This window comes from Rhinichthys klamathensis, unplaced genomic scaffold, assembly GCF_029890125.1.
Source record: "Rhinichthys klamathensis goyatoka isolate OS25496 unplaced genomic scaffold, OSU_Roscu_1.1 h1tg000512l_1, whole genome shotgun sequence".
NCBI lineage: Eukaryota > Metazoa > Chordata > Actinopteri > Cypriniformes > Leuciscidae > Rhinichthys > Rhinichthys klamathensis.
The window spans coordinates 557,023-573,875 of record NW_026606992.1 but is presented as its reverse complement, the minus strand read 5'-3'; the positions used below and the strand labels follow the sequence as shown (position 1 = coordinate 573,875).

The 16,853-nt window shown below is 39.1% G+C and overlaps 1 protein-coding gene across 1 annotated transcript; it reads left to right on the top strand.

The window, feature by feature from the left end:
* Positions 1-1,049: 1,049 nt before the first annotated feature.
* On the top strand, positions 1,050-11,114 carry LOC130072923 (leucine-rich repeat and fibronectin type-III domain-containing protein 4). The gene is made up of 2 exons (XM_056238246.1): positions 1,050-2,843; positions 9,746-11,114. Exons 1-2 carry the CDS (start codon positions 1,054-1,056, stop codon positions 10,968-10,970), a joined length of 3,015 nt encoding a protein of 1,004 aa, XP_056094221.1. The 5' UTR covers positions 1,050-1,053; the 3' UTR covers positions 10,971-11,114.
* The last annotated feature ends 5,739 nt before the right edge of the window (positions 11,115-16,853 follow it).

The window sequence follows — 16,853 nt, the reverse complement described above, 5'->3', positions numbered from 1 at the left end:
TTTTAATTTCACACAAATTATACATGCATTTAAGTTAGTATTGTCACTATTTTTAGTAGGTTACTTCTCAACACTGGCCATGAGGAAGTCTGATTGTTTGATTTTGTAACTCATCTCAGCTGAGCTTGGGTCCACATTCTCACTCTAAAGAGATGGAGCATTTCATGCTGATTCTGATAGCTGTTTTCCTTGGCTTGTACCTGTATGATTACATGCACTTAGTGTTAAGTGACACTGTTAAAGAGCATTTGCTGAATGCGCTAATGCAGGACAGAAATGTGATGTACACTCTGAAATAACTTAATACCTCTTCGGAATCACCTTCGGGTTGAAACCCATATTTTACGATGACAACTCAATGCAAGGGACAAATTGGTGCAAGAGATCAAATTATAGATATAATGGATTTTTCAGTCTCAAACCTGTAATTAGCATTTTTTTTATGTGATGATTCTTTTGTCCTTTTTGTCCTCCTCTCTCTCCCTGTTTGCTCATGTTCATTTCCTGTCTGTACTGCACAAAGTAACAACCTTTGCATTCTGACTTCATTTGAATTGATTGTTATACTATAGTTGACCTCATAATTTGGTTTGTAGCTTCCATGCCATTAAGATTGAAACAATCTTTAGCAGAGTTTGTCTATCATTGCTGATCAATTTAGTCTCTGTGTCTATATAATTCAAGCTCTAATTTTCAGGGAAATGACTAGTGCAATTGTGGCTCACACGAAGTGAAGCAAATGACTCCTGAGAGAAAGAAAACTGCCACAAGCTAAGGTGGAAGTGTGAGGTTACACACTTCTGCTTCCAAAAAGCACTAAAGTAATTGCTATATGGCCTTTACGAGCTTTTTAGAAGTTTGCGGAGAGTAGAGTTTCCACCAATAGTTTTTGTCTGAGAGTATGGTTATGGCATTGGTTTAGGCTGTAGTTATATTTGCAGCTATGCACAGGGTGCCCAAGCATTGCGATTCCTGTGGAGAGCAACTGGATGAGCTCATTCAGAGCTAAAAAAACACACACATCAGCAGTACAAAGTTGACACTTAAAACACAATGAATGATATCTTTCTCTTTCTGCTTTTTCTAGGTCTGTGGATCACTCCCCTATCTACCATGCAAGACTCCCCACCCCTTCAGCCATTCAGAAAACCACATCCGTCCCACATTTTATGCCATCCTCACAAGAACACACATTCCCCCTCATTCCCCTCTCATCCGTCCATCCATCTGAAACAAAATATCCTCAAGCCCTCTGAAGCATTTCGCCAACCCTCTCGTCCGCTGTGGCCAAAGTTAACCAGCAGATACTCACCCCCAGACACATCCTCACTGACACTGCCACTGCCATTCCTGCACTGGCTGGCACTGTTCACTTGTGCCTGTTTGCTGCCTGTTCTTTTTGGTCAGATTCCAGGAGCCGTTGCCGGTGAGACGTGGGGCGTAGTCTCTGCATGTCCCTTCCACTGCGTCTGCAGGAATCTCTCGGAATCTCTAAGTACACTTTGTGCCGACAAAGGGCTTCTTTTCGTCCCGCCAAACATTGACCGGCGAACCGTTGAGCTTCGTCTTGCTGACAACTTCATTCGAGAAGTGGGAGGAGCTGACTTTGCCAACATGACAGGACTGGTGGATTTGACACTATCCCGGAATACCATCAGTCACATCCGGCCACTGGCATTTGCAGATCTGGAAAGTCTTCGATCATTGCACTTAGATGGCAATCGACTTTCCGTGCTGGGCCCACGAGACTTAGCAGGAATGCTAAACCTGCAACATCTTATTGTCAACAACAACCAACTCATCAATATCTCCTCGGAGGCCTTTGATGACTTTTTACTCACTCTAGAGGACTTGGACTTATCCTATAACAATCTGCGCAAGGCTCCCTGGGATGCCATTCAGAGCATGTCCAGTCTGCACACGTTAAACCTAGATCACAATCTCATTGACCAGATCGCTGAGGGGTCTTTTAGTGAGCTCTACAAACTAGCCCGATTGGACATGACCTCCAATCGCCTACAGACTTTACCACCCGATCAGTTGTTCGCTCGCTCCCAAACAGGGGTAATCAGTCCTACACCTTACAATGCTGTGATCAACTTGAATTTCGGGGGTAACCCATTACACTGCAACTGTGAACTGCTTTGGTTGAGGAGGCTAATCCGCAGTGATGATATGGAGACGTGTGCTACACCCCTTCATTTAGCGGGACGTTACTTCTGGTCTATTCCTGAGGAGGAATTTGCCTGTGAGCCTCCGCTTATTACCCGACATACACACAAACTCTGGGTTTTAGAGGGTCAAAGGGCAACACTCAAATGTCGTGCTATTGGTGATCCAGAGCCAGTGGTGCACTGGGTCTCACCAGATGACCGCATCATCGGCAATTCCAGTCGCACCACATCTTTCCGAAATGGCACTCTTGAGCTACTTGTGACTGTTGCTCGTGATGATGGTACGTACACTTGCATTGCTATCAATGCTGCAGGTGAGGCCACCTCGCTAGTTGACCTGAAGGTTATCCCACTCCCTCATCGTGGAAATGGAACGGTATTGTTAACTCGTGACCCAGGATCATCGGACATCACCAGAGGGAAGACCTCCAGTGGGCAAAGCCCAAGCCTGGACACTAACAGTGACCCCCAGGAGGGACTGGAGGAGGGTCAGGCAGAGGGTGAGGATGTGGTCAGCGAAGGGGGTGAGGAGCAGATGGTGAAAGTACAAGGAGTGACTTCCACCTCGGCACAAGTGAGATGGGAAAAGGGTCGTCTAATGGCAGCCAACCTGGTGTGGATGTTTCAAATACAGTATAACTGCACTGCAGATGAGACACTAATTTACAGGTGAGTGAGACCACAACCATGGCAATCATAACACCAACTTTCCGGATTAGGGTCAGACTATCTATTCACAATTTGTTTTCAGTTGAGGAAGGGAAATAAATGAAATATAGATTCTGTAGAAGTCAGTTTTGAACATCATTCAGAACTGAATAAGGCCTTTTAAACTAAATTTGTGAATTTGAATTCAAGATGTACTGTAGCATTTCACAGGATGCGGAATTGGAATGTAATGAAGTAGAATTTAAATGAATCAGAACTCTAAATAAATAAATCTAAAACTACTTTATTTTTTTTACTAGAAAATATAAATCTGTCAAGATGATCTCTGAATGTTGGCTTGACAAAGCTTTGTTTACAAGTTTTGAAAAAAGCTAGGTTCATGAGCCTTATGTACAGACAACCAAATAAACAAATAGATAGACAGATAGATAGACAGCAAGATAGATATTTTTTCCATTGTGAACTGCATATCTGATCAGCTGAATGGTGTGATAAGCAAAAGTTTTCACTATACAAATTAACCCCAATAAAACAAAATGTATCCATTCAAGAATAAATTCACTGTACATGTCTTAGCCTAAGCCTACAATTCATTAAAGCAACACTAAGTAAGATTTTTTTACCTTAAAATAATGTTTTCAAAATCGGTTCAGTGGCTCATCAAGTCGTGACATGGTGAAATGCACTTATGCCACCGCTTTGCGGTCCTTTATCTAATATATCCACGCTATGTAAGATTGCCAGATGCGCGTTTCTGTAGTCCGAATGAGACATAAGAAAACTACAAATTTGACTTGCTTTACGGCAAGCGTTACAATTGCCGATAGGTGGAGCGTACTCGACAGTAGACTACAACTACATGTAAGATACCTAGCAGCCAGGTAGCTTTTGAATTGTCATCATGATTCCAAAGCCGGTGCTGGATAAACAGAGAGCATGTGCGTGCGTGTGCGTGCGACAGTAGGATGCTGTAGGCTAAATTATTTACGACAGCAGTAATGGACAATTCCGCTTCCAACCTGTAGGGCGACCGCAGCGGAAAAGTTACTTGGTGTTGCTTTAAGTAACTTGCAAGATTTTAGTGAAGATTTGCAGAAAATGTGACTAAGTCAAGTGTAAGATTTCAAGATCAACATGAACTCCAAGACTTCTACAACAACTGCAAAAACTGGTCTCTAGTGGTTTATCTGGTCACTGAGGATGAGTCACCACAAATGAACCGTGTCACTATGTTTACTGAGCCATTTTTTTTATTAACCAGAGTAGCATATGTTGACTAAATCTGGGACTTAAAGAACACTTTGCTGAAATTCAAGTGATGGATTGGAATTCAGTAGGCTCAAACAACAGGCTTTTAAATATGATCTACTGTCACAGACTAATTGTTCAAAAAGCTTATATAACCCATTTAATATGACATTTAACAGCATTGCAATAATGAATATGCAATGCTCTGATTCTTGTCAGCTTGAATCGTGATAATAATGAGCTCCATATTGAACCTGAGGCAAAGGCAGTCCTACTGCTTTCTCATGTTATCAGTGTCTGAGGCTCTAGTAGCAGCTTCAGCATAGTTGCTGTCTGACATTTTCGGAGCATGTTCAATACATCTTGCACCTCTCTGAGACATTATCTATGGCAAGTGACATACACCCTCTTGCCGTCTGTCCTTCATTAAGGGGCCAAGAGGGAGTGAATGTGTGTATGTGGTGTAGGAGAATTACAAGCTACTGACACCACAGACATTGAAACTGACAGGGGGGGCTGGTAGAGAGAGAGAGAGAGAGAGAGAGAGAGAGAGAGAGAGAGAGAGAGAGAGAGAGAGAGAGAGAGAGAGAGAGAGAGAGAGAGAGAGAGAGAGAGAGAGAGAGAGAGAGAGAGAGAGAGAGAGAGAGAGAGAGAGAGAGAGAGAGAGAGAGAGAGAGAGAGAGAGAATAAAGAAGAGGGGTGGGACAGAGATAGAGAGTTTGACAGAGGGCTCAAGGGATAGAATAATGAAGTCTTTAAATGAGCCTAAACTGCAGTGCCAATAAGTATGTCACAACCTATCTTGCTGACGGCCACCACAACAACGGGAAGAGGAGCAGACAGTGAACTATCGAGAATGAGAGAGATTACAGGGGAAAGCTTTTATCTTGGCTTTGGTTTGGTGACTGGATGTTTAGCTTTGTCAAGAACAAGAAACAGCAGAAAATGTGCCTCAGTGGATACAGAGAATGTGCAAAAATAAAGAGGTATACTGTAGAGGGCAGAAAGACTTACATTAACTGGGTGAGGATGGGAGGAATGAGTGTGACAAGAAAAAGTCAGGGTTGAGTTTAGATAATAAAAGCAGGCTGTCTATGACCATTAAGTTAGTAGAGACAAAAGATGAAAGTCTTTTGTGTCTCCTTCTCTTTCGTTCAGGCATTCTCCCCTCTCTCCCTCACTCTTTTTCTCTCTATTATTAGAGTGTTCTAATAATTGCCTGTTTCTGTGTCACCAGTTTCACAAAACATTTCCCTGTCAGTTTGTATTGAGGAATGGATGTGTGTGTGTGTGTGTGTGTGTGTGTGTGTGTGTGTGTGTGTGTGTGTGTGTTGATGAATGACAAGACAAAAATCTAATTTGTGCCATTCCATCTCACAAATTCAGACACACAAATTAAAGGCACTAGAAGAAAAGGTCAAACTCACTCTTCTGAAACATTACAAGTGCTGACAATCCAAAAGGAAATTGTATCGCTCAATGGCTGCTTTATTCTAGCTCAGGAGACCTAATGGAGTTATCAGACTTGTTTCATCACTTGTATCAACTGAGGAGAAATAAATTGTTGACACACAGTACAGTAAGATTATAGAGTTATAAACTAAAAGGGATAGTTCACCACAAAAACTGTTACCCTCATGTTGTTCCAAACCCCTATGTTTTTTTTTTCATCCATGGTAAACAAAAGGTTAAGCTTTGAAAATATCCTGGACACTCTTTTCCATTTAAATGAAAGCTAATTCCAAAAACGTTGTTATTCAGTAAAAACTTTGGCATCCACCGTAGTATTTTTTATGATATTTCATATAATACTTCAACAAATTGTTCTTTTTAGTCAGATATTTTAAGTGAATCAGTTAATCAATTTCACTAATTCACTCTGACTGATTTAAGTTCTCACTGAGTCAAAGATTTGGTCACAACGAGTACCATAATATAAGTGAATATAATGTCAATCTAATGTTTTTGAAAAATATTCTCTCATGCGCATCAAGGCTGTGATTTTATTCAGGATTCTATGATGAATAAAAACAGCATTTATTCGAAATCTTTAGTAACATTTTAAATGTCTTATTTTCACTGATTGACCAATTGAATGCCTTGCTGAATAAAAGTTTAAATGTCTGTTATTCACAAAATGCTATTCAGAAGACATCATATAGACCTATTTCATGATAGTTTTACATTCTGTTTGTCATTTTCTGGACTTTGACAGCCCCCATAATATGGAACAGAGCGGCCAAGTTAGAATGCAAAAATTCACTTTCTGTGTCCTAAAAAAGAAAGAAGGTCAAACAGGTTTGGAACAGTGTTAATTTTGTCAGCAAATTTTGATTTAGTTTTAGTCTTAGTCTTTTGACTAAAATGCCATTTAGTTTTAGTCATATTTTAGTCATCTGAATTGTTTTAGTTTTAGTCTAGTTTTAGTCGACGAAATACAATAACATTTTAGTGGACTAAATCTACAGTAGATTTAGTCGACTAAAATATAATGGGTTTAGTTCAATTGTAATGCGTTAATTTAGAATTTCTCTAAAATTTCCAAACCCATACTCCCGGAGAAAAACATCTATTAACCTATTAATATGAATGATTTTTAAGTTTGAACATGCAATACAGATACAGATTTAACTACTGTGACTTAAAAAATATCTTAAAATGAAATAAAACCACTTTTCCTAAAGTACAACACAGTCTTCTTTACGATGAATGATATATTCATTCCTTATAACTACTTACACATCATTCTTTATTCTTTCAAGCAGACATATTTATTTGTATGAATTAAATATAATTAATCCTTATTAAAGCTATTAACAAACAGTGAATGCTTTTCTCTTTTTCTTTTGTTGCTTGATCAAAATTAAGGACACAGACCGCATTAGGTTTATTGCCACTGTCACTTTAAGACGTCGGATCATGTCCAATGACATGCGGATACAATTGCACTGATGCACATCCGACACACTCACAGTTTAAGACATAACCAGCATAGTTTACATGAATACTCTCCAAAAAGGACATTTAGACATACTGTTGTGTATTTCTCCATTCAGACACGAAAGAGAACTCAATTCAGTAGCCTACTCGCGCGCTGTAGGTGTATTGTGCATGACTGCACGCTTCGGGTTAGGTGTGTGCGCACAGAAAACCGCACCGAATAAAGCTCTTTTTTGCATCGTCACTCTTATTCAGAGATCTATATGTCTGCCCTACTCATTCTCCCAGACGTTCACATTTTTTAACGTTTTATGACCGCGGGGTAGATCACGTTACAGCCTACAAATGTGCGCATCTACCAGGACATCAGTTCTGACGGATCGCTTCCCAAATCGTCACTATCTAACATTTTCGTCTAGTTTTTATTCGTTGACGAAAATGTCAATAGATTTTCGTCATAGTCTTTGTCATTCAAAACTAGGTTTTATTTAGTTATCGTCTCGTTTTCGTCTGTGAAAAAATGTCGTTGACGAATAATTTTCGTCTTATTTTCGTCAACGAAATTAACACTGGTTTGGAACAACATTAAGGAATTCAGATTTTACCTTTTAGGTGAACTATCCTTTTAATGTGGATAGCATAGCTCAGATAATTTGGTCTTGGAGGAATTCAATGAGAAATGTTCATACTCTGCCTTTTGATGTCTTGGAGAATTCAGTATTCAGTTTAAGGCAAGTATTAGGCTTTACAACATGTATGTTAAAAAAAAGAACCGAAAAGAATTAATACTGCTGAGGGTCACTTTATAGGACACATGCCAATACGGATCCGCTCTGTCATTGTGTGGATGTGGCTTTCAATGGAGTTAGCACTGATTTATCACCCAGACAGACACCTGTCATTTTCCTGCCAGGTTTACTTGCCTTTCTATATCCTTTTCCCACTGGACACCTAATTACTCATTCTAGCACTTTATTTTGCTTTTTGTTTTTGCATTTGTGGATCCGGCTTCACAAACAGTGCAAATTCAACTGACATGCATGTCAAATTAATGCAACAAATGCTATCATTATCGCTTTGTCATTCACACTTGTGCACCTACTCATGTGGATAAAAAAAGGAATCCACCTACAGACATACTATATCTAGTTCACCTATGTGTTTTCTGTGTTAATGCCTGTTTTAGATTTGTGTCCCGGTTTAAAGATGTTTACCTACCAGCGCATGGTCAGTAACTTCTAAAATATGTCAGCTCCAGTGTACTGCCTTGGATACAGCTACTGAGATGTTGTTTCATGTTTATTTTAATAGTATATCGCTCCATGTGCCTGGAAACAACACAACAAGGGCACAAAGAGCTACACAGAGACTGGAAATACAAAGCTATAAGAGGGCAGACAGAATGACCTTGAGCTGTAACTCATAATTTACAGCACAGCCGGGCTTAATAGATTCCGACCTCAATGACAGAGCAGATCAGGCAGACAGTGTGTGTGTGTGTGTGTGTGTGTGTGCTCAATAGAGATGGAGAGAGAGAGAGAGAGAGAGAGAGAGAGAGAGAGAGACTTTTTTTTTTAAACTTATTGACTAAATAAACAAATTGTGCCTGCACATTTATTGGAAAACAATGGTCTTAAAATATGAACAAACCTGAAGCTGTAGTGAGTATTTTTCAACATTAAATACGTCTATCACATATCCCACCTTAATGTGCAGAGAGAGAGAGCGACTACTAAAACATATTGGTTAAAAAATGAAAGCTGCGGTGTTTTCAAAAGATTGCTATCAACCAAGGGAGTCAGTTTGAGGCAGAGGTGGTAAAAGGGGGTACTGTTTGGAAAACCTGTTTGTTTTGTAAAGTTGTTGTTAAGTTATTTTATAATTCAGCTTCCAGCGAAATCACACACACACACACACACACACACACACACACACACACACACACACACACACACGCACACACGCACGCACGCACGCACGCACGCACGCACGCACGCACGCACGCACGCACGCACGCACGCACGCACGCACGCACACTTAAAGGTAAAGATATTTTTTCAACAAATATCATGAATTACTGTATAAAAATATATACTGTATATTAATCAATTAATACAATTATATAATAAAAACAAAAACAAATCAAAGCTCATTTTAACTCTGACATTAAAAACAAGCTCATTACAGAATGTATTTTTGAATACATTAATAGATAAAAAAAAAAAAAAAACTTCTTTCAAAACACTCTGAGCCATAATTAAACAATTATAAAAATGCCCACTGCCATATCATGCGTTTGTCTAGCTAATATTCCATGTGCACCATTTAAGGTGTCTTTTAATTTTTAGCTGAGACCTAATTAAACCCATCAGAACCAGTGGACGGCAGGCATTAGCTGATGCATTTCTTCCATGAGAGAAAGATAAAGCAAAATCGTCTGTGTGTGGGACTGGGAGGATAAGGGGTTTTTTAATAATGTGACTGAAGCAGTATTGTAATGTGTCAAGGGTAGAGGTATTGTTTGGGAAGGCCTTAATTTGGCCAGAACAGCCCAGTACATTTCCATTACCTTAGCTAGTTTATGTTTATGTGCTACGAACAAGGAATACATGTCTAAGTAAAATACTGTTTCGTTGTGATGGAACGGGGAGAAAATAATTGCTTCAGGTTACTAACCACCCGCTCTCTCTTTCTCTCCCACCCTCCTCTTTCAGGATTCTCCCCCCCACGAGTGACAGCTTCCTACTGAAAAACTTGGTCTCTGGCTCAGACTACAATTTGTGCGTTCTCTCCATTTTTGATGACACGGTCACTTCCATGGCCGCCACAAAGGTCCTTGGTTGCACACAGTTTAGCACCAAGGACAATTACCCAGACTGTCGTTCGCTTCAAGCCCACTTCCTTGGCGGGACTCTTACCATTCTGGTTGGTGGAGTTGTTGTGGTAACACTGTTGGTGTTTACCGTGGCACTGATGGTACGTCACCGTGTGTGCAGTAACCATGATATTCATCACGAAATAGGAGAAGAGGTGGGATGCTCAGGAACAGACTCCCCATCTCTTCCTGCTAAGGGAGCTGATGTCTTTTCTCAGAGTAATGGAAATGGGAATGTGATGATGGTGGTGTTGCCCAACGGGCTCGTTCAAAAACGAAAAGTGGCAGAGGGGGGGTTGGGGTCACAGCCCAAACCAACTTCCAAAGTAAAACCAAAAACCCTCCCAAAGCCCAAAGTGAATCTGGAGCAGTTTAGGGCAGGACTAGAAGTCGAAATGGGTTCCGTCAGACCTCTCCCACCGTACACACTGGAGAAAGAGCAAATGTCTTTGTATTATACCCCCAGTAATCATTCTGCCTCCACACTGCCGCGTCCGTCACGCCAAGTAGGAGCGAAACCACTCAAATTCCGACCTACCAACATGAACACAAGTAAACGGGCCAGTTTAAGCTTGGCCCCGCCCAATAAGTACAGTTGTGACAGGCGGTTCAGCACGGGAGGAGGCATTGTAGTCTGTCGGGGAGGTCCAGAGAGCCAATGGAATTCCTCACTGGCCTATCAGAGCCCTTCGTTGTCTCGCGAGAGGCCTCCTCATAGAGCCCTGCGCTACAAGAGAAGCTCTTCATTCGACATGGGTGAAATCGCCACGTCAGCCTGCTATAGTTATGCCAAGAGATTTAGTGTAATCTGGACCAAACGGAGCCAGTCGTTACATGGCATGCTTGTCCAGTGCACTTCAGCAACAAGCACCTCAACAACCAGCAGTGGCAGTGAAGATTTCCACGCACAGCACACACGCGGATACATCCGTGCCTACAGCGCCACCAATTCGAATTCCAACCCTCCGAAAGCAGAGGTTACAACAAATTCAAAGAACCAGCGGCTGAAGTATAAAGAAAAGGACAAAGAAAAGGGAGAAGAACTTGAGGAGAGTGTGGTGTAGGGAAAGAGAAGACAGATGAGACACACACGTAGATAAATGAAGACACAGGCTGTTAACACACACCTCAAGATGGATGTGGAAGTATTCAAAGAGCAAACCAGTCTGAAGGAGAGCTGAAAACGTGGTAAAGTTATTGTATGAGAGGGCCCTAAGCTGGTTTGGTGGGGAAAAAAAGACAAGGCAAAAAGAGTTTATAAAAGTCAAGACTCCTAAAAATATAACACGACTACATTGTCAGTGAATCTTGGAGAACCACAAACTATAATGCAAAAAGTCAATATGAACAAAACATACATGACTAAAGACAAGCAGGCCTAAAGAAGCAGTATCTACTAACTCATGTGGAGCTGGGGGAAATATGATGGTTTGTTTTCCTGCAGCCATGTGAATACAGGGAGAGGGCCAGCAAGCAGACGTGCCGACTCATGCCCAATCGATAGGAAGGATCAATTGATAATGGCAACAATGGCATTACAGCAAATGTGGAATGTAGAGGATGCAAACTGCAAGGAAAGTGTACAAATGGAACAATGATGGGATGATTTGGAACACTTTTGGAAAATAAATGGGAATTGACTGACAATTGACATGTTGTGTGTGAGGCTGTATGTGTGTGTAAGTGTGTAAGTGAGTGAATGGATTGATGCACAAAAAAGTAATCAAAAGTAATTTTATGACACCATTGGATCTACTGTACCATGTGACCAACATCATCCAGTACAAAAATGTGTCCTGTGAAGCCAATAGACTATTGTGTTGCCATAAGGACACTGGACTATTATAGAAGGAACAATTATTTAAAAAAAATGCCATTCCAAGACTACAGAATCAATGAATAAATTCTGTTTTAAAATACATTTTAGTTGGATAAATGGATAAAAGGACAATAATGAGAAATGTTTCTTTTTGTCTTTCATAAATGATAAAAAAGGTTCAGTTTTTGTTGGAGTAAACTCAATGTCAATGTCATCAAGTGTTCATTTTTATTTTTACTAAGTACAGAACTGAACATTAAAATAAGGAAACCAGTGATATTAATTACCATTTTAATATCTGTTTGATCTTATTCAGCTAAAAACTTTATTTCTTTAGGAATATTCTGGGTGCAGTAAAAGTTAAGCTCATTTGACCTGCATTCATGATATACAGTAATGTTGATTACCATACAAATTTATTTTGACTAATTTTCTAATATAAAAAAAGGAAAAATCTGAGGTACTCATCATTGGAAGTGAATGGTGCCAATCCGTAAATGTAACAATAATGTTTTATTTTTTGCAATAGCATAGCTACAGAATGTAAACAAAATGTGTGTAACATTATCTCAGAGTGTAACAAAATGCTTACTAACGTTTTCCGTGTAAAGTTACACTACCATTCAAAAGCTTGACGTCATTAAGATTTTTTTTTTGAAAGAAATTAATACTTTTATTCATTAAGGATGGATCAAACCGATCAAAAATGACAGTAAAGACATTTATGTTAAAAAAAATATAATCATAAATTATAATGTTAGACAATTTTCAAATTATTTATTTTCAAACAAATGCAGTCTTAGTTTGCATAACAGATTTCTTTCAAGGACATTACAAAATCTTACCGACCCCAAACGTTTGAACAGTAGTGCATATCCAATTTTCGTCATTAAGACGCAACGCCATAAACCTCAAAATTATCTTACGTGGTAATCATAATTACACCACAAATGCTGTCGATTAAGCTTACCTTGTATTGAACCCAGAATATTTATTTTAAAAAAAGGGAAAAGAAACAATACTGTACAGCACTGTTAAGCACTTTAAGTAAAGATAAGATAAAAAAGTTACTTTTTTAAGTTTTTTTTTTTTGCCACCTTTTGTTGCCTTAAAAAAGAGGGCAGGCGACTTGATCGCTAAATTACTCTCCCTCTTTCCCATTGTCATGTCCTGTCTATCTGCAGTTTGAGATAGTTGCTGAGGAAGGGCAGTGTGTGAGGCTGAGATAAAGACAGGGAAAGAGACGGATTGAGGGAAAGAGATAGGACAGACAGCGCTGTCTGCAAGAGTGCTGATGCGGGACACCAAGAGAGGGAGAGCTAAAGTGAGCGAGCACAATGGATAGAGATGGGAAAAAAAGAGAGAGGGCATTGTGTCTGTAATGTGCGTGTTAGCTGTATTTTTGTCATGTAAGTACTTTGCCAGAATTTATCTCATTGCCAATAAAGCCCATTTAAGAATAGCTTAGGTGAAATGAGGGGGAGCAGATGAGTTGCCCTGTGTGTGTGTGTGTGTGTGTGCATGGATGGATGTATGATTGCACAGACACTGTGTACATCTCTGCCTTCTGTATTTACCCACAGCAACAGACAGGCTCACATCAGGTTCTGGTAACACACACACAATAGGCCGTTATATTTGGCCAAAACAACCCAGGACTTGTGAATAATGGAGAGGAATCTGCATCATTAATGTCTAATTCTGTCTTTTTAGAAAATGCTTAAACATGCAGACATTTATTTGTGCATGTAGTTTTAAAGGTATAGTTCACCCAAAAATGAAAATCATTAATGCCATCATTTACTCACCCTCATGTCGCTGTATGACTTTTTCTTAAAAAAGAAAAGAAAAGAAACATTGTCCATACAATACAATGTTGTTTTGGACCCCACTGACTTTCAATAGACAAAGACAGTTGATAAATATTTCAAACTATCAAAATGAACAGGTTTAGAGTAACATGAGGGTGAGTAAATTATGGCAGAATTTTCATTTTTGGGTGAACTATCCCTTTACATGCCCTTTCTTTCTAACATAATTTACATAGAAAAACAAAAACAGAGTTTTATAGAGTGAATGGTCGTAAACTTGGTGATCTGTGTTAAATAATCAGATCCATGTGGTCTGTATCATTTGAGAAGATTAAAGTTGGCTCATGCTTATTGTGACCATGACCGTGTGTTGGTTTGAAAGAGATGGGTCGAGAAAAGATAAGAGAATATGCTATTTCTCACCCAGTGTGTGAGAGATGTAGCCTAAAATAAAGGACATCCAGCTCTACTTTACATGCCTGCAGCAAATTTTGGCCCAATTTGACTAATTAAAACCAGTTTGATTGATGTATACACACATACACAGTTTATTCTTACAATGTTTCTGCACTCAGGCAAATCAAACACATAAACTGGTTCATCTCTAATAGGCTGGCTACAGGATGTCCAAAAATGAACTTGTCATCTAGGGTAGTCTCATAAGGGAAATGTCACTGTTGCGATTTTTATCCTTGCACCACCGAAACGTCGCTCTGGTGACATTCTCACCTCATTTCAGACGATTCCTTCAGGCCTCTGAAAACTTATCAGGATATTATCAGGTGCATGAACAACGCAGGTAAAAATATTACATGTTTGAGTGATGCAAAACACGAAAGCCAAACCCCAACCTTATTTTTAACCCTAACCTTAACAACCATGGTTTCAGATATTTTTAGGTACATTACTGTCTGAAATACATACCCAGGGCAAAATAGGCAGATGTAGTTTAGTCGAGTAGGACAAAAATAAGAATAAAGCACTATAAAAGCAGTCTATGTGACATGTGCCATTTATTCCAAGTCATCTAAAGCTAAAATAACGTTTGGGAACAGAACAAACTAATTTTATTTTACACTTGTGAGGAAAAAAAGCAGCTATATCTCCTTTTGTGTTTTTCAGATAACAGGTATGAAACATCATAAGGGTAAGTAAACGATTTAAAAATCTTAATTTTTGGTTGATAATACAACTGATAGTGGATAATTGAAAGAGTAACATACAGGGGGTATGGATTTATGTTGGTAGAAAGATGTGTGAGAGATATTTTTTCTTCTGTCTGAAGGGTTTCAAAGATTCCGCCAACCCACCATTTTCTTACACTAGTATAATCCACAATTATCATGGGATGAAACGCTGCGAGATAAGTGGATGACCACTCATTCGAATAGTATTTAGAAATTCATCTAATTATGTGTAAAATACTGGGTTTGCTAGACCCATAATTGAATTTGGCCATTCATGATATTACTAAATGGATTTCAAGGCTAATGAAACCCTCTGTTAACTGGCCTTCAAGGCTAAATGCACTTAACTTTGATTACCTAATGTGTAGGTTCTAATAATGTTCTACAATACTAGCTAATATCAGTTGTATGTGTTCTTTTTCACTTCACATAGTTAGCAGATTTATTCTGTCAGTTTGCCAGCCACACTAGCCAATGATTTAGTCCGGAACAACTTGTTGGCATGGTAACAAGTAATGCCACCTGGCTTTGGCAGCCAATAAGAGCCGTTCACAGCCAGAATGACAAAGAGATTTATTTGCAGTGATTTATAAGGACATGCCACCACTTGAAATGAAAACAAATCTGTAGATCATTCTGATGGCAACATTAAAAAAGGTAGAACATTAATTTGTACATGGGAAAGTTTCACCCCATCAAAACGACCAGATAACCCCAGAAGAGTGAGTGAGAGAAGGGATGGTTCTATTCCTCTAAAACGTTTTCTTTACTGTGCTCAACAAAAAGGATTCAGTTTTTGATGGCCCATTAAAAGGGATAGTTCACTACCAAAATGAATATGCTGTCATCTATTTAGTCACCCTCATGTCGATCCAAACTAATGACTTTCTTTCTTACATGCAACATAAAATACCATATTTTGAAGAATGTTTGAACTGCATTGGACCACACTGCGCTGACTTTCATTCTATAAACACATTTTCCAAAATATCCTCTTTTGTTTCCCACAGAAAAAAGAAAGTCATATAGTATGAAATATATTTTCTTATTTATACTTTAATTCACATGGTAAACAAATTAATAAATAGTGTAGTGCTGTGTGTATGTGTGTGTGTGTACACAAACTTTTAAGTTAGATGAGTTTAATCGCGATTAATTGACTTGACAGCAGTAAAATTAAGATATAAAATGTAAAATGAAGCAACTTTTCAATCTGAATGATTATGGCTGCTAAAAGAAACATCAAATACAAAAGTATCAATACAAACACAAGGTACAGCTGTAAACTTTGATGTCATATTATTATGAAGTACTTACTTTTGCTGGGAATGTATCTTCATGTTCACTGTTTTCAGAGCAGATCAAAACCATTTCATATTAGCCACACATTTGATACACCCTCTATGATGGTGAATACAGATGTCTGACAGCAACAAGCCACTGACAATTACACTGACAAAGCCACTGACAAAGAATTCACTGGAGCCTTTTTGTCCCCAGATCTTTAAATGTCTATTCCTGTGCGATTATCTCTCCTAACCCTGGTTATTTTCCAACACATTCATTTGGAAAAATGAGCCTCTATCTACATTTGTTTTTGCAAAACTCATAAAACGCACTTGTACTAGCAAAAGTTTCCAGCTGAAATGACCACTAGTTGCAGTGAATAAAACGCCAACCTTTATTCCTTTTCACACAAATTATGATTAAAGGGGCAGATTATTGATTATTAAAGACTTATTTCACACAGTTCCTTGCACATATTAAAAAAAAACTTGAAAAAAAAGATGAAAGTTAAAGATTACAGTTTAGTGTAGATGGTACATCATTTTCAAACAGGATGGGTTGAGCCTGGGTTATTTTCTGACCCCACTCGACACATGCACAGAAATTAATCATCATATTTTTTTCAGTTCCTGCGTTTGTTTCCCTCACATTTCATCAGCAAAAGAACAGAGAACGTTTACTCTCGTACCACTTTATCGTTCTAGTTTCTTGAACCACTGACCACCCCCTGCTGAGAGCTTCTGCTACCTACTTTCTATTCTCTACCCTCACACCCAGCTTCTCTCTTTGTCTTGATCTCTTTCAGCAGTGCATGTCCTGCACTTGTCATCTCCCCTGCAGTGT

What these genes read in the sequence shown, in the direction of transcription:
- LOC130072923 (XM_056238246.1), top strand. Translation starts at nt 1,054, where the DNA reads ATGAATGATATCTTTCTCTTTCTGCTTTTTCTAGGTCTGTGGATCACT. An exon ending in GATGAGACACTAATTTACAG is followed by an intron (nt 2,844 to 9,745) that starts GTGAGTGAGACC and finishes CTCCTCTTTCAG; the next exon opens with GATTCTCCCCCCCACGAGTG.